Source organism: Nelumbo lutea, chromosome 1, assembly GCF_056320005.1.
Source record: "Nelumbo lutea isolate HS-2025 chromosome 1, American lotus-T2T, whole genome shotgun sequence".
Classification (NCBI taxonomy): domain Eukaryota; kingdom Viridiplantae; phylum Streptophyta; class Magnoliopsida; order Proteales; family Nelumbonaceae; genus Nelumbo; species Nelumbo lutea.
In genome coordinates, this window is record NC_142684.1 from 94,342,583 (window position 1) to 94,370,547 (window position 27,965).

General features: G+C 39.3%; 1 protein-coding gene and 1 pseudogene across 1 annotated transcript; both read left to right on the plus strand.

The window, feature by feature from the left end:
* Nucleotides 1-3,576: 3,576 nt before the first annotated feature.
* Nucleotides 3,577-6,228, plus strand: LOC148876217 (G-type lectin S-receptor-like serine/threonine-protein kinase LECRK1). The gene has a single exon (XM_088965144.1). It carries the CDS (start codon nt 3,685-3,687, stop codon nt 6,031-6,033), a length of 2,349 nt encoding a protein of 782 aa, XP_088821270.1. The 5' UTR covers nt 3,577-3,684; the 3' UTR covers nt 6,034-6,228.
* Nucleotides 6,229-13,247: 7,019 nt separating this feature from the next.
* LOC148876218 (G-type lectin S-receptor-like serine/threonine-protein kinase RLK1) overlaps nt 13,248-27,965 on the plus strand; it is a 37,118-nt pseudogene continuing 22,400 nt past the window's right edge.

The following is a 27,965-nucleotide window of genomic DNA, read 5'->3' on the forward strand; positions in this document are numbered from 1 at the left end:
TAGATTTAAATCTAGTAACCTTCTGATAAGATCAGGAGTAAGCTAACTTAATCTGTAGATAGGATTAAGATAATCCCCTATCCAAATATAGATTTGGATTGGGATAACTCCTAATTATGAGGTTTCTTAATCAAGAAGAAAGGAGGAGAAACCCAGAATAGAAATATATCAGATTTTGAACCAGGGTTTTTGGTGAGAGAAAACATACCTCCTGCTAATTGAGATCAGATCTCATTCATACTCCAGAGAGAAGAGAAGCAGTTCAGCCATCTTCGTCCCTGGAGTTTTCCTCCTGTCGCCACCATCCCCTCTTACAAGATTGGATCTTTGCAACAAAAGGAAGTCAAGAAATCAGTTATTGACATCAGTCTTGCAGGAAAGACTGAAAAATATTTGGTGTTCAGAGTTTCCAGAGGATTCTTGCGAAGGATCCAGTGTGTAGGACGCACCCTGCTGGTTCCGTTCCATCCACAGCTGTGTCATCTTCAGCAGGAGCGGATCTTGGTATCTTCTTTGGGCGTGAACACCAACTTTGGGAGATACTGCTTCTCCGGATCAGGTATATTCCTCCCTTTTGCTTTTTGGTTCAGATCTGGTTCGATTATGGTTCAAGTAAGATCCTTGAATATGGTATTTTAAATTTAGGGAATATGATTCCCAGTTGGAAGAAGGTAGGAAAATTTTTTGAAATTCGCCCACCCATTCCGCAACCTTATTAGCGTCCATTAGATGGATCCTACCATTCTTTCACTGCCGAGGCTTGGGAAGCGGTGTGTGATACCTCCGCCGACCTAGCTCATTTTTTTTGGTGAGGTGCTTAAGTCTAGCGTTCGTTATAGGTTAGGTGGGTTAACCCTAGCTTGCAACTTCTATGAGGGCGGTAAACATTGAGTTGCAAGCATCCAGGATGACGCTACCTCAAGCTAAGGGGTGCACACCTCTTGCGCCCAAGGTAATGATGCTTCGAGGCAAGGAGGCGAGGTACGACAAACGTTTTCTGTGAGGATGATCCGAGCTGAGGCGATGTCACCAACGGAGAGGAGTCGCCTAGGTGTGGGAGCCGTCCAAGGTGAATCTACCCCAAGACAGGGTGGTGATGTGTGGCCGGTATCCACAGTGAGGGTGCGCTCTCAGCGAAGGTGGGAACAACGTCCGAGGTGATGGAGCGAGGTAAGCTTTGATGGTTGTCGGCAAGCCAAGTTGCCAAAGAGATCGTCGAAGAGGTTACCAAGTTGTGTATTTTGTGCCTATTTGAGGTTGCATTTCTTCTGTGTAGGGGTCGGTAACCCCTTCCGAGAGGTCGCAAGTTACAAAAGTTCATCACTCAATAACCCATCTGCTCTATCGCCCAGGTGGCTAAGGCCAAGGCCTAACTTCGCCGCCGAAAACACGGGGCCTCCTTCCTTAGAGAGAAGGGAGGTGCATGCCATAGCTGTCCTGGCTACCCATCCTATGGGGGACAAGGCGCGTGAACCCATGCACGGCTGGGGCTGCGTAGAGCTCGGTCGGCACCGCCCGACTATGAACTGCCCTTGTCTCAGCAAGGTGGTGTTGTCCCCTTTAGCATGTCTATTCTACCATGAATTGAGTCGAGCGGTGGGCCGATGCCATCTCTTGAGCCTGGATGAGGACTCGCTCATTTGGAGGGTCTCTCCGAGGTCGAATCCAAAATCAAGGGCCGACTCGTCAGCTACGACCAAGGTCCAATAGGTTCCCTGTCAGAAGAGATGAGTAGGAGTGTGACCTCCAATAGGCCGTATGCCTTGGGCTGACATCCGGTCTAGGCGTGTAGCCTTGGTGAAGGTTGCATGCCATGGCCAGGTGGTCGGCCGAGGTGCAGGACCTGGCAACTAGGCGTATGACCTCCTAAGGTCGTGTGCCTTGGACCGAGGTCCAGTCCGAGCGTGTAACCTTGGTGAAGGTTGTATGCTGCAGAAGGGTGCACAATCGAGACGAGAATGTATACACTGAGGGTTTGAGGCGAGGTGAAAGAAATTTGTTTTATTACAAAAACTTTTTACATGGTCAGTCGAAGCCAAGCTCTTGTGTTTACATATTTTGGCCTACGGTTACAATCGAGGCCGAGACGTTGGTGATGAGGTTGGTGCCAACGTACTGCTTCAGATACTCGTGGCAGATGAGGGATTCAATCTCGTCCTAGAGGTCGTAGCAGCCCTCGGTGTCGTGGTCGGCACCACAATGAAACGTGCAGTATCTTGTTAGATCACCCCTCTTAGGGTTCCTCTTTCTCTTCCCAGGCCAATTCACATACTCCTCTGAATGCGCCTACATCAATTGTCATGCATGTACACATACATACAACATACACGCATGTACATAAATAGATAAATAGGTAAATGCATACACACTATATGCATATATAAAAATTATAGATTCATATGTATATTTATTTAATTACACATATAAACTGATATATGATATTTACACATACAAAAACAAAGTTAAATTGGTTCAGGTTAGCCAAGGCTTCAACCCTAAGCCAACTTGAAGTTAAATCAAATGCACACTTTTCATCCTAACCCAAACTTCAACCAGAGGTGTGAATTGGGCCATGTTGGGCTGGCATGGCATGGCCTACGTGCACCCCGTATGGGCTATGTTGTGCTGGCCCATGGCCGAGCTAGGCTGTGCTTCTCTCCCCTAGGATACTTTGGGGATTGGCCCAACACGGCCCACAGCCTAAACCTGTGTGGGCCCATGTCGTGCCATGGGCCAAGCTGGTCGACGGGCCAAGCCATGTTCTCTAAAAACTTTGAAAATGAAATAATGAAAATTTTAACCTAAATTACAAAATAGATAAAAAAATTAAAAAGATCTTAAAATTTTATTTATATGAATTTTAATATATACAATTGTTTATATAATAAAATAATATAATATAATATATTAATATATTATATAATTATTTTATATAATATATACATATAATTTATATATCAATATATATATATATATATATATATATATATATATATATATATATGAGCCATACTGGGTCGTACTACGGGCTGAGCCATACCGGCACACGGGCCACAAGCAGCATGGCCCGCTTGACCTAAAACCCAGGCCTGGCCGCGGGCAATACGACTCCATTTGCACCTCTGACTTCAACCCTCCAAAGTTGCGGCCCTAGAAATATTGTTTTTCATCCATGGCGTAGAAAATTGTGTTTTTTAGAGAGAAATGGGGGTTCCATGCCGGGTCCCTTACGATAATAAATAGATGGAAAGGGTATATATAAACCTAAAACCCATCTAAATGTTTACCAAACCAATTGCTTTAGTTTTTTTTTTTTTGTACTTCATTGCTTGAAGTTTGAACCATTCAAATAAACCGACCAAATTTTGGCAAATTTGTATAAACATTTTCTAAAGAGCTCCCTTCGTAAGAGAAAATACGCGGTTGAATCATTAATTCAACGTGATGAGGACAAACAGCATGCAACATTTCTCCACCAAATTATTATTTTATTCGTTATTGACTTCTTATTTAATGCTATTATTGAGTCCACTGCAAGTTGCAATAAACAAGCGCGTAAGTTGGTGCCAACTCAACTGGCATCGACTGTCTTGCGTAGTTGGGGATGCAGTTGTTGGAGCCTTACATGTTGAATTTGATAAAAGATTCAACAGAAGAGAAAAGTTCTTTCTGAGCTTCTCTCTCATGGCTGCTGTACTGTTGTTTTTTCTCATTTCTGTATTTTCTTCATTAGCAGCTGCTCAACAAAGATCATCTAATATAAGCTTGGGCTCGTCTCTTTCCCCCACCAAAACCCCATCATGGCCCTCACCTTCTGGCCGATTTGCTTTCGGGTTTTACCCATACGGCGATAGCTTTGCTGTTGGAATTTGGTTTGCCGGAATTCCCCAAAAAACAGTCATTTGGACTGCAAATAGACAAGACCCGCCAGTGCCAGGAAATACTACGTTAGTCTTGCAAAATGACGGTAGACTCATCTTGCAATCCGCACAAAACCAAACCATCAAATCCATCGCTGAAGGTCCCCAATCGGCCTCTTTCGCTTCTATGCTCGACTCCGGCAACTTTGTTCTTTATACTTCAAGCGGGGTTGTCGTATGGCAAAGCTTTGACAATCCGACGGACACTCTTTTACCTGGTCAGCCTCTAAAAGTTGGATCAGAACTCTTCTCTAGCGTCTCAGAAATCGACCACTCGAGAGGAAGATTTCGGCTCAAGATGCAGGACGATGGAAATCTGGTGCAGTACCCCGTAGACACTCCAGACACGGCCCCTTACTCTTATTGGGCTTCAGGTACCGATGGCCAAGGAAACAACGTTAGTTTAAATTTTGACAGTGATGGCCACCTCTACTTGCTCAATGGCACCAGTTTCAACATAAGGAATGTAACGAACGGTGGTTTTGCCACCGGAAAGACGATGGTTTACCGCATGACGATCGATGTCGATGGGCTCTTCCGGCTCTATTCAACCAATTTGAATGGAAATAGCAGTGATTGGTCAATGGTATGGAATTCAACGAGTAAATTTTGTGATCCCAAGGGACTATGCGGCATGAATGCATATTGTATTCTGATGGATCAAAAAGCTGATTGCAGATGTCTACCTGGTTTCGATTTCATTGACAGAAATCAACGTACTTGGGGCTGCACGTGGAAACTTAGTGCAGAGAATACTTGTGGAAGTGAGAACCAAAACATCGACTACAGCATGATCTCTTTGGACCAAACCACATGGGAAGATGATCCGTATGCTATTTTATCGCCCATTACCAGTGAAGAAGATTGCAAAAACGCCTGTTTGGAGGACTGCAACTGCGACGTTGCAGTTTTTAATAAACAAGATTGCAGAAAACAGAAGCTTCCGTTGAGATATGGAAGAAGGAATCTTGGTGATTCGACCATGGTTTATGTCAAGGTAGGAAGCGGAAGCGAAATAAATGGCACCACCATATCCCACCAAAACAAGAAAGAACAGCGAAAGGACATTCTGATAATCGGAGTGGTATTTCTCGTTTGTGCATTCATTTTGCTAGCGTTTTCTGTTGTTATTAGTTACAGGAACCGTGTTTGGGCGTATAAAAGGATCTTGGATCCGGGAAGTATAGGACTAACCGAGGAGATTGCTCTACGATCATTTACCATCGCTGAGCTCCAAAAACTTACAGAAGGTTTCAAGGAAGAGGTGGGCAGGGGAGCTTTTGGAACGGTTTTCAAAGGAACTTTGCCAAATGGCCACATCCAAAGGATTGTCGCTATCAAGAGACTGGAGAAGATGTTGGATGAAGGAGAGAGGGAGTTTCAGACTGAGATGCGCGTGATTGCCAAAACCCATCATAGAAATTTAGTCCGATTGGTTGGTTACTGCAACGATGGTCCTAATAAGCTTCTGGTGTATGAGTACATGAGCAATGGATCACTTGCAGATCTCCTCTTCACAAAGGAAAGACGACCAAATTGGGATGAAAGGGTGGGAATTGCTTTGAAAATAGCTAGAGGCATTCTATATTTGCACGATGAATGCGAGACTCAAATCATCCACTGCGACATAAAGCCTCAAAACATACTCATGGACGAGTTCAATTGTCCAAAAATAGCCGATTTCGGATTAGCAAAGCTGTTGAAGCCAGACCAAAGTGGGACCTTTACAGCAATCAGAGGGACAAGGGGATATGTGGCACCGGAGTGGCACCGGAACATGCCCATAACAGTCAAGGCAGATGTCTACAGCTTTGGGGTCGTCTTGTTAGAACTAGTATGTTGTCGTCGCAGTGTGGATGTTAATGTTCCTGAGGATGAGATTGTCCTTACAGATTGGGTCTATGACTGTTTCAAGGCTGGTGAGTTGCAGAAACTGGTTGGTGATGAACTGGTGGACAAGAAAAGATTGGAGAGGATGGTCAGCGTGGGCCTGTGGTGCATTCAAGACGAGCCATCACTTCGGCCATTCATGAAAAAGGTGGTTTTGATGTTGGAAGGGACTGTAGATATACCAGTTCCTCCTAGTCCTTCTTCTTTTTTCAGTACCATCTAAGTCCTGCCGGATTTATTTATTTGGTAAAAAAGTCATGCATGGTTTAACTAAATTTAATCCAGTTACTGTAATTTCACTTAGCTTGTATCTGAACGTCTGTTTGTAATAACTGAAATGATCAGAGAAGTCATCTCCCTTTGGTTTTGTAGCAAAACGTTCATTGAATTGAAAATCAGTCAAGAGATTAGTGATCAATGGTTCTTTCTTTCATTTTTCTGAAACACTCGTTTTGGTTATTCTCGGAAAAACCCTGTTGGTGGGCTAGAATTCAGGCTCCATTAATGTGGCAACTCCTTTTCTTTTTCATAGAAAAGAAATGAAAATTCAAGAATTGGGTTCAACATGATAATATGACAGATTAAAGGATGATAAATGACTCAGAATCTTGGACAGGTTAACTCCTTGACATTGCTATCAAGACGATGTTCAGAGACAATGATAAAATAAATGAAATTTGAGTAGCTCAGTTCAGAAAGGTTTGTAGAGTAGAAGTGAGTCGTACGTGATCAGTAGAAACCTAGAAGGTTTACCGTTCACCATGAGTAGTGGATTCCTTTGGGCCTGTTCTGGGAGCCCATTTCTGTCTCATTCTTGACAACATGGGCCAGGAATATTGGGCGAAGATGACGTTTGGATGCAACATACTAAAACATCATTTTTAGTATTAAATTTTAGTAGACTTAAGTGAAAGTCAAGGTGTAAATAAAAAATACGTACTTTCTTTTCTTTTTTAAAGTAAATAAAAAATTGTTAAAAAATAAAAAGAGGACAAGTGAACTACAATGGGGTCTCTCAATGCAAAGGCCTACCACCAAGGCCCACCTAAAGTCAACAAGGCTGATCCAGCAACAAAAACAACACGGGCAATAAAAAAACCAGCCCACTCAAAACAAAACTTACCCAAAAACAAACGAACATGCAAAAAACTGAGGAGATGTACAAGCGGCCCCACCCAAAACGCATCGAGATTTCCTACAAACATCAACACCTATGGCAGGATGACAACTGGCTACTTGGTAAGTCTCGTGTAGCGGAGACTTGAGTCTTGGGATCGAATCCACGGTTGGGCGGTTATGTGTACGGGTGCTCATAATAAACCGAACAACCAAATCAAATCGAGAAAACCGAATTAAAAACTGCGGTTTATGGGATGTAAGAAATAACCAAATTTTTAAGAAAATGAACCTAGACTCTGTCCCAATTTTGTGAAAAGCTGAAAGTTACTGCAGCTATAAAGAAACTGAGATCAAAATTCCGAATTCACTACATCTACAACTAGAGTGGGATTTGCAACAAGCTCTTTTCACAGACTTCCAGATCATTTTAGTGGATGGCTCTTGGAGTGCCATCACACAAACTGCATCCACTGGTATATATATATTCATTCACAGGTTTCATCCTATCATTGCAGAAGGAGAATCATGCTTGGCAAGATCACCAGCAGGAATTGAGCTCTGTGCAATAATTAGAGGTTTAAGAAAGTTTTTTTTTTTTTCTATGGATAAAAAGACAGGTTTTTTGTTCTCAGATTCCAAGGCAGTCATAATGAAGTTCAAAGGAATAGATAGACACATTGCATGGGATCAGCAGCCATTATATGATCACATATTTGAACTCCTCTCTTTTTTTGAAAACATTAAAATTTTATATGTAAACAGGGATGTAGTTGTGCCAGCCCATGAACTAGCAAAACCAGCTAGCATAGAAACTCTTTTGTAAATAGTAATGCCAACTCACTTAACTTAGCTCAGCTCCTTTTGGAACCATGTAAAAAGGGGATCCAAATGTTCCCTTAAATTTCCTTTAATGAATCATCTTTTAGGGAGAAAAAAAAATTAAAAACTGCAGTTAACCGAAGTTTTAGTTCGGCATTTCTGAATAATCAAAGGACCAGTTCGATTTCAGTTAATCTAGAAAAAACTGACGGTTAACCAAACCAACCGGTATATATATTTATGTGTGTGTGTGTGTATATATATATATATATTATATATCGAAACTGATCAACCGGTTAACCAATGATATCGGTTCAGTTTTGATTGGATGAAGTGTAAAAACCAATAGAACCGGTTCAGTTTCAAAAAAATGCCCATGATTCGATTAACTGAATCGTAAACACCCCTAGTTATGGGTTTATGGGATGGGCTACCCTATTGTGTAGTCCCACGGAGTCAAAAACAAACATGAAAATCTATCTTTTTTTTTATAAGATCATAAGGGGCTTACATAAGATGGAGGGTGTAGCGCGTCCCCAAACATCAGCAAAACAAACAAATGGCAAAAAAAAGGAAAACAATATAAACTAAAATTCAAACCTCCGATGAAAAAGAAAGAACCTCATGCACAAGCTAATCTGCTACCTGATTTGCCTCACGATATACATGATGATATGTCACACCTCTGTCTAAAATCTCCATCTGCAAACAACTTGAGATAATGCTTTTTAGCCTCCAAGGAGGGTCTATCCCTTTGTTTAGGTAGGAGATGACTAATTTGAAATCTCCTTCAATGAGAGCAGGAAAGTCTTTCAAGTTCAACGCCAGATTGTGGGCTTTCCAATCAGCCAATGCCTCCACTTGGTTAATGGTGGAGTCACCAAGTTTGTACTGCGATGTCACAAGCAATAGCATCAACCAAGCTCTTACTATCAATAGTGTAGGAAGCATCAAGTGTTTGGATATTTCCACACAATTGGTTTCCTACGCTTAATCTCTAGATTGCTGTTAAAGTCTTTGAGACCGTCCAACGTTCTCTGTGAATAGATTGAGCGCTTTGTCCAAAATAATAGGAGGGGGCTTCCTTATTATTAAAGATCTTGCAATTCCTATTTTTCCAAATTGACCTTCAGAGATGTGATTTTCTCCTTAATTTGAAGACTTTTAGTACTTCCATATCTGGCAATTCTTAACCACCAATCCAGTAAGGATTGGTCATTTTCACCTGGACCCTTTAGGCTTGGGCTAACCATTGCCAAATTTGCTTAGTAAAGGAGCAATCTCTAAAATGCACATTATATCTTCCTCCTTTCTGCAAAAATTCAGAGCCATCAAAGTTGCATCCCCTTTCAGAGGATTTTTGGGGGAGTCTATTATTTAATAGAAGAAAGAGGAAACATTTGAATTTGGGAGGGCACTTCAAATTCCATACATTCGACATCCATTTAGAATTTATGTGGGTTCCTGTATTCATGGCACTCTTCAACATATAGGCTGATTTGAAGGTGAAGTATCCTTTGGGATTACATCCCCAAATCACTTTGTCTTCTATTAAATTCGCAGGAATAAAAATTGGTTTTATTTTCTTCTAAACATACTCCGGGACCATTGCACAAACTTTATCTTTGTTCCTATAGCATCTCTCTTGGTCAATTAAATCTGCTACAAGGAGATTCTCATTCTCTATAAAGTCTTGGTAAATTTCTTCAGTTAAAAGTTTCCCATCTAGCCAATGGTCTAGCCAACTTATTACCATTCCCCATTATCTAACGAATACCGTTTTTTAAAAGGTCTCTAGCATGGAGAATACCTCTCCATGGTCCCCTTTTTAACTTTTACTGTCCACAAATTTTCATCATTTTTTAAATATTTTCCTTTAATAATTTTAACCCATAAATTTTCTTCCTCATTTAGAACCTTCCAACCCAGCTTTGCTGGATTTGCTTCATTCACATAGGGATGGAAATTTTCCACATTACCACAATCCTTACAGGAACCCAATCCTAATGGAGCAAGGATGGAGAAGATTTTCCACCTGCGGGGATGGGGATGGGGAAATTTTTATCCTCGTTGGCGGGTACGAGGAGAGCACTCCCTGCCCTACGGTGACCCCGAACCCCACCCGATGGGATCCCTGCTAATATATATGTATATATGTACGCATACATCTATATATGTATATATGTACACGTACGTCTTTTTATTAATGCTTTTTAAAATATGGTTGAATATGTTTGAATCTTTTTTAATAGGTTTGTAAATTTTAATTATTTTATTTTTAAATTTTTAAATAAAATAAGAAACAAAAAGAAAATGGTTGACATTATAAAAAATCACAGGGAGTGGGGATCCCTATGGGGGACAAGAATAGGGATAACGTTGTCCCCAACTGCGATGGGGATTTTCATGGGAATGGGGATCCCCATCCCCACCCCACCCCGTTTCCATTCCTACATTCACCCAATGAAGCTTCCTCAATCCTAATCCCCCCATCTTTTGGGTGTACAAACTTTCTCCCATTTTAGGAGATGTAAGGGTTTCTTGCCTTTTGAGTTTGACCATAAAAAATCACTTTGGATTTTGTCAATATCATCAATAGTATTATTAGGGATCTTAAAAGAACTCATGATGAACTGAGGCATCATGTTTGTGGTGAAATTTAGAATAGTTAGTGTTCTTGCCAAGGATAAAGAGTTTTTCTTCCAATTGCAAGTTTTCTATCACATCTTCCCTCCAGGTGTTTTTTGTAACTCTCCCTACATCTCTCATTCTCTCTAGCCTCCAATCTTTTTCCTCCTCTATAATCACTCGAGTCTCCTTGCATCATTCTCAGATCGTTGGAGTGAAGCTCTGCATCTCTCGGTGTCTTTTAGTTCTTACTCGCTCGTTCGAGTGAAGGTCTGCACATTTCGGTTCTCTACTCGAGAGTTACTCTTCACCTTTACCTGGTAAGATATTTATTTATTCCCTTTTATCAGTTTCTTTCTCTGCCTCTCTTCGCTACTTTTCTGGGTGTCTTTGCCTTGCTTTCAACTACTAGGGTTTTTCCATTCCAATGTATTCAGTAATAATGGTTAAGATAATCATGACCAGGTCTATGAATTGTCTCAATTCAAAACTCAAGAGGTTGTTTGCTCCTTTCTTTTTTTCCCATCTCTAGGGAGATTGAAAACTCTACGAAATATAATGATATTTTACTATCTTATTCTTTTAATAGGATCTCCATTATTTAGTTTCAAATGGGTTTACTTTTGAAATTATTGTACATATAATACTACATAAAAATATATATACACAATCAATGAGATCGTTCTATTCCCTTTTCTTACTTAGGTTTTATGTCAACTGGGTTTTCTTTAAATTAAACTGTTTCCTTTCCTTCTCCTTTCTAACTTGAAAGTTACACAGTGATTCTTATAAGACTAAAGCAAGATGGCAAATATTTAGGAAAAAGAAATAAAGAGATTCACAATATATAAGTCTTCCCTTCTAAAATTTGACTCCAAGTGCTTTATCATTAGAATTATTGATAATGGTAGCTTTACAACTTTACACATTAGTTTGGTTAAGTTTGCTACATCTGAATCAACTAGCACTCTTCAAATGTTTATAATAATGGTGATAATAATTCTTACAGAGTGTTGCATAGAGGTACAACCAAGTACTAAGAAATAACACTTTTAGACACAAAGCACTTCGGGAAGGTAACTATGTTTTTCTTCTCTCCTTCAATCTAGACATTTGTTTCAATAACATTTCTCTTTCACAGCTAAGGATAATCACAAAATTTATTTTTTGAGTTCTTCAAGAATGTCGATATCTCTATTTTTCTCATAATTAGGGCTAATCATATAATTTATTTTTTGAGTTCTTCAATAATGTCGATATCTCTATTTTTCTCACAGCTAGGGCTAATTATATAATTTACTTTTTGAGTTCTTCAAGAATGCCAATATCTCTATTTTTCTCATAGCTAAGGCGGATAATATAATTTATTGTTTGAGTTCTTCAAGAATGCCGAATACTTTCACTTATTTCTCTGAAATCATTCACAACTTTCCGAATATTTTGATAAAACTATTGGGAGAAATAGTGAATAAATTGCTTTGGAAGGGGTGGGGGAGAGGATTGCTTAGTCCTAATAGTTTAGGTAGCCTAACATTATGATGGTGCATAGATTTAAGATGGTGAAAAGAATGTTTTGATGGGAGCACTGTTGACATTAGTATATATTAAAAGTGATGATAGGACATCCAATTAACCATCAACATTGCCAATGTTGACTAGGAGAGGAAGTAAGTAGTGGTTACTAAAAAAAACACTAAGGGATTGGAGGAGAATTGCAAATGGTTTGATAAAAGGCTTATGGTTGAAATCCACCATGATATTCGCCCCTTTCGAGAAGTGGCTAATATTAAATCCTTTCGGGTTTGGTAACTTTTGTTCCATTGCTTTCTATATGCAAGGCTTAATTGATTGTTCATTCATGAAAGTCTTGCACAAACTAACAAGGAGAGAGAGATTTGGCTACCTACAAGCATTAATTGGACGGTTTCTTCGAGAAAGTCTTGCACTCACTAACAAGGAGAGAGATTTGGCTACCTACAAGGCTTAATTGGATGGTTTCTTCATGAAAGTCCTAAACTCACTAACAATGAGAGAGATTTGGCTACCGTCTATGATCATATTCTTAACAGAAATTGGGTGAACACCTTAGCTTTGCTTTCGCATTTTTTCATTAATGATATAGGGAGGAATTAGGAATTAGTTGCAAAAAACTCTACTTGGAGGGATTAGCATGCAATTGATAGGAGGTCCCATGAAGAAGGTTTTACCAAGTTAAACCGTGATAGATGCAACTTAGTCAACTGGAGCCATCTAATATTGTCTTGTGTTTATAAATTCAGGTCCGATTCCTGCTTTATCGTTGCCCCCCTTAAAGTGGGGGAAGTTGTTAATATCGAAGTCCACACATTCTAAATGGGGACAAAACTTTATATAGAGATAGGAGGTGAAATGAGGTGAAATGAGGAGTATTGGATTTAAGGTTATTGCGATAAACCCAGCAGAATATTGTGTGGTTGCTCCAAACATTGAGATCTTTTGTGAGGGGAAGTTAATAAGGTAGGAGGATGAAGATGGGTTAGATGAAGTAGGTTATGATGATGTTAGTGGAGTTAGAAAGTAGATGGCTCAAATACAAGAACTAGTGGAACTTCCTCTGAGACACACAACTTTTCAAATCTAATGGTGTAAAGCCACCAAAATAAATTTTGTTGTATGGCCCTCCATGTTGTGGAAAGACATTGATAGCCAGGTCTATTGCCAATGAGACCGATGCTTTCTTCTTTTGTATTAATGGATCAGAAATTATGTCAAAATTAATTGGAGAGAGTGAAAGTAATCTCAGAAAGGCATTTGAAGAAGCTGAAAAGAATGCAGCCTCTGTTATCTTTATTGATGAAATTGATTCCACAGATCCTAAATGAGAGAAAACAAATGGAGAAGTGGACCGATGGATTGTTTCTCAGCTCTTCACACTTGGCTGGATTGAAGTTCCATGCTCATGTTATTGTTGTTGGGGCTAGAAAACGGCCTAACAGCATTGACCCAACTTTGAGAAGCTTTGGAAGGTTCGATAGGAAAATTGATATTGAGGTTCCAGATGAAGTTGGACAATTAGATGTTCTTCGTATTCGCACAAAAACATAAAACTCTCTGAAGATATAGTCCAATGACTAAACCTTGTATATGATTGAGCATATATCTTTACCTATTCATATTTGTTAATGGTTCTATTTAGCTATTGTTATGATTCCTCTATGTAGGTTGATTTGAAAAGGATTGCCAAGGATACACGTGGATATGTTGGTGCTGACCTTGTAGCTTTGTGTACTGAAGTTGTGAAGGGATGGGATATCCATCACATGGACGCCCAAGTCTTTCAAAATGGACTGGGAGAATTTCAAAAAATTTCTCCCATCTTTGCAGGGAATCGAATTCCCTATTTTAGAAAAAAAATATATTTTTCAAAGATCAATCTTGAACCATGAACCAAACTAGATCTGAACCAAAAGGAGTAGGAGGGAGGATGTACTTGATACGGAGAGTTAGTATCTCCCAATGGAGGTGTTCACGCCCAAGGAAGGATCCAAAGACTGCTCCCACTGAATATGGCACAATGCAGGATGGAGCAGAATCAACAATGTTCTTCAAAAGAACTTGACCCTTCGCAAGAATCAACTAGATGGTTTGTGAGTACAGCTCTGATCAATCTTTTCCCAAAAGATTGGTATCAAGATCAGATCTTGATTTCTCCCAAGAACTAGAGATCGAACTGAAGGTAATGGCGGCGGCAGGAAGGAGGTGGCAAGAGAGATTTTGCAGAGGTTGCAGAAATCTCTCTTCTGTGATTTCAGCTCTGAAGACAAGAGTCTTAGAATGCATCTCTAAAGGCAGCCGCCCCTTCCTCCTTTTATAGATTTAAAGGGATCAACTCCTAATCCTATTAGGAGCTGCTAATCCAAATTTTATTTGGATTAGAAGTCCCTTTAAGTGATAAGGGAGAACCCTTATCTTATCTGCAGATCAGATCAGCCATCTCCTAAGTGGATAGGGTCTAGGCCCAATCCTATCAGCTGATCCATGTCAGAATTCGCCCCCTTTAATTGACTTATCAAATCAGCCCAGTTCGAAATGGGCTTAAGGCCCATTTAAGGTTATGTACTCACTTAGCCTTCCAAACTGTTGCCCAGTTGGGCTTTCTTGTATGGCGTGGGACCCAAACATTGATCTACACATCAGCCACATGGGTTCAGCCCAGCCTTTGTTACAAGGCCTGGCCGAATACACTGTTATGGACAGTGCACCCCATGAAACCCATCTTATGGGCTCTATGGGCCCAAACCACCTTGTAACACCCTAAGTGGTCCCTAGGCCAAGCCACCTTGTAACACCCAGGGATTGTGGGCAGATTCAAGATTAGCCCATCAGGTATTATCCTCAATGATCTTACACTTAACCTCTTAGCCCAATGGTTATATAAAGTAGAATCAAACACCTTTTTCACTGCAACCAAAATGTTCTTATTACGACCTGAAAGAATGATGATATCCCTACTTCATTTAATGCATCTTTCGGGTTCTATAAAAATCATGTCCAATCATCCTCATTCTCAGATGACACCATATCGAAAGCAACCGAAAACATTCCATCATTTGCATCAAATGTTGTTGCACCAAGTAATTGTCCAAAATACTGGGATTTTAAGAATATGGCATCAATAGATAAAATAGGTCGGCATCCAACACAAAACCCATGAAGACATGCATTATAAGCTATGAACAATTGGTGGAATCGACCTCGTTCATCTATTATCCACCTTGCAATTGTGCCTGGATTCGATTCTTTGGTCTTTCCATTTATTCTTTCTTTTGTTGTCTCTTTACCCCTTCATGCTTGTAAATAATCAATATCCATAGAAAAATTTCTATGTAAGTCATTCATAATCTCTCTGAGAGGGTATTTATGACTATCTCAAAGCATTTGCTCTATGACATTTTCTATAAACTTATGATATGCACTGAGGTTAATTGCACACATGTCACTGGCAGTATGAGTATGATTGTGAATGAACTTGTATACTATAACATGTGATGTTACTCTACTAGCATTTGCACCAACAACCCAATGGCATCCATCAACTTTACATGATGCAATTATGCAATCAGGTTTATCTGTGATGAACCTATACTCAAAACAATGAGCCACTGAATACTTCATAAGTGCACTTTGAAAAAACTTTGCATCTTCAAAGATTTGTCCTATATATTTCAATTCATTTTTCCATAAATGAGATACAAGTGCATGATTGCTTGACTCCGATACCAAATTATCATCAAGATTGGTACTAGATTGCCAACAACTAGCTTGTCCCCCAACTTCAACTCTACAATTAAAAATCATACATAAAGAAAATTATTTATTCTATATATAACAATGATTTATCATGAAAAATAAAGGTAATGTAACAAATATATACCTTTACATGTCTACTACATTGTTGATCATGTCTTTTTTGCATGATATATAAACATGGGTAGAACCTTCATTAAACATCATCAAATTCCTTAACTCGGTTGGTCCACATAAAGGAAGCAATTATGTGGGGTCCATTTGTATTATATACTTCATTGACACATGGACTTCATTTATTTCCAATCATGATAAAATCTCATTAACAAAACTTTCATGTGTCACTCTATCATCCATAGTAAATCCATCGCCCACACCACCTACATATTGTCTTATATTATTTTCACTTATCTTCAACTCACCACCAGTATGGAAAAAGATGAATAAAAACTTCATATTGTCCATGTTAAGATTTTCCTACATATGTGGCAACGAGCATGGGATGAAGTAAATGATAAATACATAGAAAACATAAACACAAATAGGTTATAAAAAACCTACTAACTACACAAAAATTATATACTAATAATTGTCCACATAGGATCATGGATTACAAACTCGGGGGAAGTAAACTTGGACACCAGTGGATAGATTAATAAAAAATTAGTCTAATTTGGCCTCATATAGGTTCCATTGATTTTCTTGGTTTTCAGAAACCGAGAAAGGTTCTCATCCCTAACCATAAGATTTAGGGGACAAGTGATAATTTCTCTCTACTTATTTGGGTGAATAATCCATATGATGCATACATTCACACTAATGGCCAATGTGACAATTTTTCTTTCTAATTTGGCCACATATGGGTTTGGTAACTTTTCTTGGTTTTCAAAAATCGAGAAATGTTTTGAACCCTAAATCCTAATATGTAGGGGCCAAGTGATAGTTTCTTTCTTTGTGCTTGGGACTTCAATCCATCCACAATTGACAAGAGATGAGAAACAATCCACCCTTCCACTTCTCCATTTGTTTTCTCTCATTTAAGAGCTATGGAATAAATTTCATCAATAAAGATAACAGAGGTGCATTCTTTTCAGCTCCTTCAAATGCCTTTCTGAAATTGCCTTCACTCTCTCCATCTAATTTTGACATAATTTCTGGTCCATTAATATAGAAGAAGAAAGCACAAGTTTCAAAGGAAGTTCCACTAGTTCTCATTTTTTTGCCATCTACTTTCTAACTCCACTAACATCATCCATCATAACCTACTTCATCTAACCCATCTTCATCCTTCCTCCTTACTGACTCTCCCTCAGAAAAGATGTCAGTGTCTGCAACAACCATACAATACTCTACTGGGTCCGTCTCAATAACCTTAAATCCAATACTCCTCATTCCACCTCTAACAAGGAAGAGATTCCCTTTCCCGACTAGATAATATTCTTTCAAGAAATAAGCTACAAATGCAACCCCTCAAATCAGAAGAGAAAATAAAGTTTCTTGTTCAATTTGAAGAGCCAAGTAAACCAGAAAAATCCTTTTTTTTTCTTTGAGACAAAGCAAAACAAGATAAGAGCATTATGTTTATGGTTGTTCTCAAGAAAGACGTGAAGACAAACTAAGCACTAAAATGGTTATGAAGAGAAAGGCTTCCTATCAACAACTTTTATTTTTTTATGATTGTCAATATCTAATATAATAATCAGGGATAGCAAGAAATTAAATTATCTGCTTCCAAATATCAGTTAATTACTGAATAAAAGTCATCACACCATGAAAACTGTTAATTCCTAATTACAGATATTCAGTAGCCAACTTGAAAACCGAATTGAATTACGTTTTTTGGTTGCCCAACACTTTATTTCACAAAGCAATATTAGTCATATAACTGCCTTATAAAAGTCTCATTGGTAACATGCCAATAATACAGCATATAGTCTCATTTGTAAAATTAATTATACAAATTTTAGATGTTATCTATTAACAATTTGATCATTAAGTCACTTTTAGAAGTAGAATACCTAAATAATGCATGTACTAGCATTTCTCCTACCATATACCAGACATTACATGTACTTGGTACTTTTCAACAAATAGTGCATAAATAATCCGGTTCAAGTGTAAAGCCTTCTTCACATATTCAAGGACATAAGGCCTTTTTCATGCAAATGGTGTTTTCAGCATATACAAGGACAAGATTTTAGATTAGTGAACTTAGGACTCTCCCAGTCCCATATATGGTTTTAGAGTTAATATTAATTTAACATTTTTCATCTTGATAATGTTTCTAGACTATAAGAAAAAGAATCAAGAAAAGAAAGAGGAAAATAGTTACAGAAGCAAAAAAGACCCTCCATTAGCGACATTGAAATGGAAACATAGTTTCTTAGTTGAAAGCAAGGCAAAACCCTCCATCGGTAACTTTTCTTGGTTTTGGAATGGAAAAACCCTAGCAGTTGAAAGCAAGGCAAAGAAACACAGAAAAGTAGCAAAGAGATGCAAAGAAAGAAACTGAAAAAAGGGAATAAATAAATATTTAACTAGGCAGAGGTGAATAGAAACTCCCGAGCAAAGAACCGAAATGTGCAGACCTTCCCTCGAACGAGCAAGTAAGAACTAAAAGATGCAAAGCTGAAGAGAAACTCCAGAAACTCCCAAGCTGAACCTTCTCTGTAATCACTGAGAAGAGATGTAGGGAGATTTGAGCGATTAGAGAGGAGAGAAGAGATTGGATACAAGAGAGAGAGAGAGAGAGAGAGAGAGAAAAGAAAACATCCACACGTATGAGAGAAAGAGGATGGGATGATTTTGTTCAAATTAATAAAGGGGTAATTTTGTCATAAAAAAAGGAGATAGAAATTGTATGTCATACAATGCTCCCCTTTCGTATACAGCTGCTCTTTTTTTATATTTGTTCAAAAAAGTTGCCTTATTTTAGTTATTATATGAAGTGTGTTATTTTAATTGCTAATAAGGCCAAAAAGCTACCATTATCGGCTAGAATCCTTTTTTTTAGAAAGGAATAGTAGTATTTGAAAATATAAGGTAGACATTAACAAATTGTAAATTAGGGATTTTTGGACCACTCGTTGAGATTTTACATCCTATTTGATTCTCATTACTCCTGACCTCTTTCTCCAAATTTATTGCTAAGGCTTCTAAAGGGCAAAAATATAATGGGATAAAGAGTCTCCTTGTTTAATCCCTTACTTGGCTTGAGCTCCTCTGTAGGCTCTCATGTATTAGCAAACGGTAGGAAACTGATTTAATACGTTTCATGACCCATGCAACCCATTTCTCAAGGAAACCAAATTTTCCGAGAATCCTTTATATGAAATCCCATTCTAATTTGTTATATGCCTTCTCCATATCTATCTTATCTTATAGGCCATAATTCCCAACTTCCCTTTTTTCTTTCTCAGAGTGTATCATTTCATTAGTTATGAGAATGCTATCATTTATTTGGTGGGTTGAAATGAAAGCACTTTGGTATGGATAGATAATGTTGTCAAGAAGATTGAGTAAGATTTTAGCAATAATTTAATAAATGACGTTAATAAACTAATGGGGTGGTAATCATTTACTATTTTTGGTATTTAATTTTTTGGGCTTAGGGTAATAAAAGTTTGATTTAAAATCCCATATAACTTTGAGTGAAAAAAATGTATTGTTTCTATCCCCTAAATCCAATCCAACCAAGATCTTTGGGACCCAATACGCCATCTTCACAAGCTAGAAGCTTGTCAAGTTGTTTTTGAATGGCACTTTCTAGATTTGTTAAAGTAATTGATGATGTGCGATATGAAAGCTCCTAGCTGGAAGATGATCTAGACCTTAGTCATGTAGCGAGTTGCACCAAGCTGCAAGACAGAGAATTAAAGAGCCTGGGGTGGCTAACTCGACAAGGTCGCTCTGATACTTAAGTCAGTACTGGGTTGTGCGAGCTAAAAGTTTGTATGCTAGTACGCTAGTGAGCAAATAATTGCACGTACCCTGTGTCATTGGGGTTGGTGCCTTTATATAGGCATTGTTTGGTGTAAGCTTCACGCACCGCATCTGAGATTTTCAAGAGGTCGTGCCTTACCGGTCTGAAATCTTCGGAGGTAACCGCTATAAATGTTGACCATCCTCTAGAACATTCGGTATGCGGGCCGACTTTAGAGAAACCTGGGAGTGTCGGGGTATGCATGCCAAATTTTCCAACGAGCACATCTTTCAAGTCACTACCTGGTCCTTGGTTAGGTCAGCAAGCCCTCGAGAAAGGTCGTGCCTCGCATCGAGGTCACTTCAGCCAGTGATGAGGTGCTACAGGTCGGCCCTGGACGATGTGCTACAAGCCGACCTAAGTTATGGTCGAGGTCACCAGGTCAGCAATAAAGGTAGGTCACCAGGTCGAGGCGAAGACGAACTACGATCTGGGACTCCAAATCATCGCTTTGGTGGCATCTGGGTGTCATCCAACTATTTCGGGATGCCATGTGTCATGAGGTTATTGGAGGGCCAAATGCGCCTTCATCAGTTGCCCCCCACTCCCGAGCTGAGGGAAAATCGGCGAAGGGAGTAGATTGTTCCTTTGGCCCGGAATAACTGTTTGATGAGCTCGTAGTCGTTGGCTTCAATCCAATTTTCTCCTCAGGTCGGAAGAATCCAAGTGTTTGCAGCCTTACGCAGGACCTCGCAGTCTTGATTATCGAAGCACAAGAGCAAATTCATCCACTCGAGGAGAGGTGGAACAGGTACCCCGAGGACATCTACCTTACTAGGGATGCGACCATCAAAGGGTTCTGCAATCCGACTAAGTACCTCAAGAGCAAAGCTCATCATGTCGTCCTCAAGAAGGGGTTCTGTGTGATTTCTTTATCAGGTTGCTCCACCTAGGTAGACTTCGACGTTGTATCCCTCAAGCTGGTTCTCAAAAGAGTAGCTAGTGAATTCGATGCGGAGTCTAAAACCGAGGTGGAGTTCTACTATGAAGAGATCGGCCAAGTTTGCGTTTGTCATGGTCTAGTCTTTCCTTTGTTTCTCTTTCTTGTGCTGAATTAGTCTTCCTTCCTTCGCTTCTTTTTTTGTCTTTCTTTTTGTCTTTCTTCTTCTGTACCCCGATGAGGCTAAGGTGGAATGGTATGTACCCGACCTGTCTGCACACCGATGGGGCTGAATGCGAATTGCTTTTTGATTCTGCCCCTACCGAAGAGGCGACTAGGTATATGCCTAAACTAACGTGGATAAGTGTGGATTACTAACAAAGTGTCGAGCTGATGATCTAGGCTATAATAGGAATAACCCGATCTCAATGTACGCCAAAGTGAACAGACATTATAAGGTATGTGCCCGTCCTACCTGCACACAAGCTACTTTTTTATTTGCCCATGTCGAAGAGGTGACTGGGTCTCATGTGGTGCTGAGGTCTTTTATCAGCTTGGCACCTTAGCCATTGTGCTCTGGGAGCGACTCGCGATCCACTCTCCTTATCCTTATTTAGCCAACATGCGACCAGACCTTTCTGCCTAAGCAAGTGGTCATTCTGTAGTAAATTCTCATATGGCTGCTTCTACATCATCCCGTGGAATTATCTTCTTGGATGAGTGCTTGCAAGACCACAACGTACATGTTCTACCCCCGTTGTGAGGGCATAATGTTGTTGCCGGTGTGAGTCGACAGTTCAGGGCCACGGTTGCACTGCATCAGCCTTGTTAGTGACGTCGGTCATCCAATCCTACAAGAAGCCACTGGGAGCTCGACCTGTGGGGGCAACACTTCCGATTTTAGGTTGCCAGCTCGCACGGGAGCCTTGGAAGGCTCGACCTGCAAGGGCGTCCATGCAGTCCGTTGGCCATCAAATCCTACGGGAGCCATAAAGAGCTTGACTTGTAGAGGCGACCACGCAAAATGGGGCTGATGAGGCCTCGTCTTAGTTGATTGCTATTGAGGATGAGTTGAGTGAAGGGATGAGAGATACATTATATGGATAGCCGAACCCTGCAGGTAGGTTGGGCAAATTTTGAAAAAATTTCTCTCTCCCATGTGGGAATCACATCCCCTATTTTAGAAAATTGTATTTTCAATTATCAATCTTGAACCATAAACCATACCAGATCCGAAACCAATAAAATTATATTGAATTAAAGCAGGTTTAAATTAAACCCAACCCATTTAATTTTATATAACTGGGTCATTAATGAGTTGACTAATTAGATGAATTGGATTGAAACTCAACTCAAACAAAATCCAACTCAACCCGCCCAATTGCCACCGCTACACTAAACTATACAACATATAGCTAAGTGGATTTTATTTTAAACAAATCTTTTTTCTCTTCTCGTGATCTTTTTGAAAGGAACGAATGAAATAATGGAAAGTAATACTGTTGGAGACGTCATGGCAAGAAAATTGGAAGGTGCTAATGAAGAAAGATCTAGAGACGTGGATTTTAGAATGTTTGGTGGGTTAACGAGAGGTAGTTGAGATGATTGCCACGTAGTTCAATGAGACGCTTGATAGGAAAAAAGGAGAAAGAGAATCAAGGAAAATGCAGGATTGGAGTGATGGGGAGCTGATCGATCCCCTCTCAAGAAAACTCTCGTGTTTCTTGTTTTTACGTTTGTCCAGTCTTCCTCAAAAGGAGAAGCTCTAAAAAAAAAAGTTGTCGTAACTCGAATTTCAAAGTATCACTCGTCAAAAAAAATTGCTTGCAAACAATTTTCAAAGAACTGCAGAGGCCAACCTAGGAGATTAAGAGTGTTGCAAAATTAAAATAGATGAGAAATTTTGAATCGTTACGATCCTTATTTTGTTCTCTTGCGACGACTTGACGAATAACTAAAATTCAGTCTTGGCGAAGAACATTTGAACTAATGCAAACAGGTTGCTATCAATTGAATAAAGTAGCCCAATACGCATGAGACAATGCAAGAAGCTTATTCAGAAAAGTTCCCATGCATTATTCAATGACGCGCAAAGTACTGTTTGGTCAAACAGCTTTCCTTGGATTTGTTAAAACGTTCAGGTCTTTGATTCAGGGTTAATAGAAGCTTACCGATGAAAATTCATCGAAATTCAGTGAGGGTCATGTTGAGATTAGTTTTGCTACCATTCTCATCCAGTCTTGCGTTTGAGAGTTGAAATGAATTTAATTAAAAATTACAAGGATTAAGGGGCTGCGAACATAACAAATTGCACGCAAGGTCCACTGACCCTGCCATGGGAAAATAGAGCTGTAAGGCACGACCTAGCACAATTGGGGGTCCAAAACCTTGAGCCATACTGGGCCTAGGAGGTTTAGGTCCACGTAACAGCACAAAAAATGGCCCGTGCAGGCAGTCCATGGTCCAGCATGACATGGCTCATGTGACAGTGCGGCATGCGCCAGCTCACAAGAATATAGCCATTGGCCTACCTAATGGGTAAGGCTGCAACTTGGGCCGGGTTGGCCCGAACCCAACCCTAACCCAACCTGAAAATATTGGGTTGGGTTGCGTCGGATTGATGTTCAAGTTAGGGTTAGGGGTGAAATTCATGAACTCGATTTTACTTCGGGTTGGGTTAGGGTTGACCCCTTAGCCAACCCGACCCAACCCAAATCCGACTCTATAGTACATGTCATATATAAATGTTATATGTAATATATAACATACATTGATTTGTTTAGATGCATGATATTTGTATAGCCCCCACCACATAGTATCATATATTTCTTTTAAGATAATCACTTCACTTAATCCTAATCAAAAAGACTAAAACCTTAATAACATTATTTTATATTTTTTGAAAATTTTATTCTTCATCTCCTCTATGTTTGCCCCCCAAGAAAGATCTATTGTAAGACATAACTCATAATAAACTATAGTCATTTCTAACACTAGTTTTTCTGAATTTTGTACTAGATGAACAAAAAAATAACATTAACAAACAAATACTAATGAAACATAGGAATAATATATGTAGTGAAAATTGAGTTAAGATCTAAAATCGAGAAATTCTACGAGGTTTTAAAAGGATGGGAAGAAGGCTGGGTTGGACCCAACCCGAAATTGACTTCGGGTTGGGTTGGGTTGGATTAGGGTTGAAGGTATTTAGTTAGGGTTAAGGTTAGGGTTGGGGTTTAGAACTTAGGGTTGGGCTAGGATTAGCCTCAACCTGACCTAACCCGACCCGACTTGCAGCCCTACTAATGGGTATTATGACTTTAGGAGCATAAATTCATCAAAATACCTCAATAATTATAAACAACTAATTTATAGGGACATTTATTTATTTTGCCTTAGGGAGGCAAAAAATGGGTTAAATAACCCCCATCAACTGTATAACAGTTAGTTTGGCACATCTTTGTAAAGTGACAAATTAACTTTATAAAAGACTTATATATCCCTATTAACAATTATAAATAACTAGTTTAGGAAGGAATTTTGGTCAATTGAATAATTCTGAACTATAAATACCCTCATCATCCCTTATTTTCATCACTACAAACAACTCTTATACTCTCCCATATATTCTCTCATACTCTCTCATACACTCATAATCTCTCGCTTTTTAATTCTCAACTTTATTTCAAATTTCAACAAGAAGAAGGCTTTACTCAAATGTCTTAAATTAGCAATTTGAGAGGCTTAGAAGATTCATCAATTAAAATCAAATTGAAATATTTAATCGATAAACCGGTAAGGGGTAGCTAATTTTTAATATTTTATATTCAATAAAATGATCCTTCTCAATCTCTCTTTGCCTATGGTTTCAATGAAGTCCAATCGCAGTATGATAGTTCCAATGTTGGTGCCAATGGTACAACTGACAAAGCTTATCCTAGTATACCTAGGAATGGCAAGAGAAGGACTAGTGAAGTTTAGAAATTGTTAACTATAGTGGTGGAACCAGCCATTTAAAGAGACACATGGTATCACACTTGAAAAGAAAAAGACAATTCAAACCAAACACAAATTGAACATGCACTTGTTTTTCTTTTTTTTCTTTTGTAATTTTCAATATTCACATGAAATTTTTTTTCTAGAAAATCTACAAGAATGGATGCTTTAAAAATTCTTTTCTTTCATATAAATTATAATTTATAAACAAAATTTAATTTCTACTCTTAAATCATAATTCTAAAATTGCACTTGCTTTAGATACTTGGGTTTGAAAGTATAACATTAGTTGTATTTATGTCACTTGACATTTTATTGACAAATCATAGATTTTGCAAAAAAATAATCTTAAGTTTTAGAAGACTTGAAGGGCCACATACGGGTATTGAAAATAATTTCTTTTCTATTAGTTTTGATAATACTAGTAATAACAATAATTCTATTACAAATATTTTAAATCCTAATAAAAATCGATTTTAAAAGGAAACTTTTTTTTCTATATTAAGTGTGTATACCATATTTTACTACATATTTCATATGTAGAAGAAGTTTTAAATATTATTTTGTCATATATTTCAAAAATTAGAAAATGTATTATGTGATATAACCATTTCTGGTTACGTACCAATTTTTTGTGATGTATCAATTTTTTTTTGTTAAGTACCTCGTCATTTGACCTACTCCCAGGAGAGGATGGTGGAGCTTCCTGGTGGCGAACTGCTTGGTGGTGAGCTACTTGGTGACGAGCTCCCTAGTGGTAAGCTACCTGGTGGAGAGCTACTTGGTGACGAGCTCCCTGGTGCTGAGCTCCCGAGCTACCTGGTGACGAGCTCCCTGGTGGTGAGCTACCTGGTGACAAGCTCCCTGGTGGAGAGCTACTTGGTGACGAGCTCCCTCTGCATGAGGTGATCTCCTTTCCTTTGTAAGTGGTGGGAGCTGAGAGACCTATGAGAACTGAATCAGAGGACCCGGGGGTATTTACCCTGCGGGGACTCTGTGATGCCTAAGTTAGCATTCTGATTGCAAAAATCTTGGACTCTATTTTTTCATTCTCTCCCCCCTTTGTCTTTGGGGGTCGGAGTCCTTATATAGCGGTGTCCAATCAAATCAGGCGTAATTGCCTCTGTCAAGTCAGGCATAACTACCTCTGTCTCTCTGCCACAGCCGTTACTGCCAGAGCTAAGGTGGCGGGTGCAGGCAGCTGTTGCAGGGTACGGCTCTGCCAGGCAAGGGACAGCTCTCAGAGCTAGCAAGCACGGCGCTGCCTAGCGAGAGACATGGGCGCAGGTCTCCGGATCTATTAGGTACAGTTGTCAGGCAGGAGATCTTCCTACGATATGCCGAACTGCTCTTCTGTACCGAGCTACCCGAGCTATGACGAGCTACTTGTAGCGAGCTCTGCCGAGCTGCCTGTGGTGAGCTATGCCGAGCTGCCCGTGGCGAGTTGTGGCAAGCTCTGCCGAGCTGCCTGTGGCGAGCTATGGCAGGCTCTGCTGAATTGCTTGTGGCGAGCTATGCTGAACTGCCCGAACTACCCAGTTGTCAAGAGGCTACACTTGATTTGCATGAGGTACCAGGTGTCACATTTTCACTGAAGGGCCAAATCCGCCCTCATCATTATTTATGTTAAAACTTTTGATAAAGAAAACAAGAACTTAAAAATTTATGTCATCAATATATAAAAAATATAAAGAAAATATATTGTATATTCAACATTGGTGGAATTTATACAAATATTTATAGTACAAATTTCTTAGGATGCCACTATTAATTTGAAAGTAGGACTAAAGTCTACCAAGAAGTAGGGAACAGGGTGAAGACACGCTAAACTGGATGGCGGGTAAAATCATTATCACAGATGGGGGGAACGGTGTTGGTAAGTAGTGTACTGTCTGCTCTTCCTGCATACACTATGTCAATTCATTCACTGCCAACCCAAACCTGCAATAATATTGAAACCATCATATCATTAAATCTTTCTTTCTGGAATGGGAATTAAAGTATGGGTACAGATTGTGTGCCAAAAAGGTGTGGAGGGTTGGACAATAGGAGATTGGAACTCTTTAACGATGCCTTGCTAGCCAAAGTAGGGTGGTACAATAATGACAAAGAAGGAGACGTTATGGACCAAACTGCTAATAGGAAACTATGTGAAAAAAGTTGATTTCCTAACATTCTCAATTGGGACTTGGGAGTAGCAGTTCGCCATTTTGGAAAGGCCTCTGTAAAGCATTAACTATATTACGAGATGGATGCTATAAATGTGTTGGAAATGGGATTTTAATGTTGCAATCGCATACTCTGGTTTTGTAGATGATTTGTCATACAAAGAATGACCGGTTCAGGGGGTGGAGGAGCTTTTAATCGGCCCTGAACCGGTTTAAAGAAAATAAAATAACAGTCGATTTTGTCCAATATGCCCCTACCGATATATCGGATATATCGATTTTTAAAACTTTGTTCAGTACCATTTAAGTAATTAAAATTATTTTGAAAGAAAAAAATACATACAAACTAAAACAAAATACAAAGGTTTGCACACTATATTTGTATCTATACTCTTTTCAAATACATTGTCGAATCAACACGGCATTCTAACTATTAACAGTATGCAAATGTTTCTCAATTTTTTTTTCAATTATTGACTTTTGTTTTAAGAGTTTAACTTTTGATAGGACACTATCGTATCACAAGGCCACAATAGAAAATCATGGCCTTAAATGTACTACAGTGGCCCCACCAAGAAGTCAGATAGACTGCACTTTGTATGTTCGGTGTCAACTAAAATTGTTTACATTGACTGTCACTGTGTTGCGTAGTTTTGGAGTCGTGGCTGGGTCATAATCAACTGTAAGAATCTTGATCTTAAACTTGATAAAATCCTCGACGGGAACAAGAAAAAGAAAAGTAATTCCTAAGATTGTAATGGCTGCAGTACTCCTGTTTCTTCTCATTTCTGTATCTTGTTCACTAGCAGCTGCTCAAGAAAGATCATCCAACGTAAGCTTGGGCTCCTCCCTCTCCATCGGCTGAAAAGAGGAAGAACGAGAATGAAGGGACGAGCAACAGTGGGTAGAAAAGAAAGAAGAGTAAGTCTCCAAATAGGGGAAAAAACAAGTCAAGAAGCAGGTTCCCCTCGCGCGGCCACAAGTCAGGTCGGCATTCCAGGACTCCGCCAGTAGAGAGAACGAACTACACACCTCTGAATGCTAAGCGAGGAGAGATCTTAATGGCCATTAAGGACTCCTCCTTTGTCAGATGGCCACTCAGGCTAAGGGTACACCCGGCAACAAGAATCTTGAATATCTACTGTCATTTTCATTGAAATCATGGACACAACATAGAAAATTGTCAGAATCTCTGTGACGAGATCGAAGAGCTTATCCGCCACAGGTACCTGAAGAATTACATCCTACGAGAGGAGAGAGGGCAGGCAGATAGACAG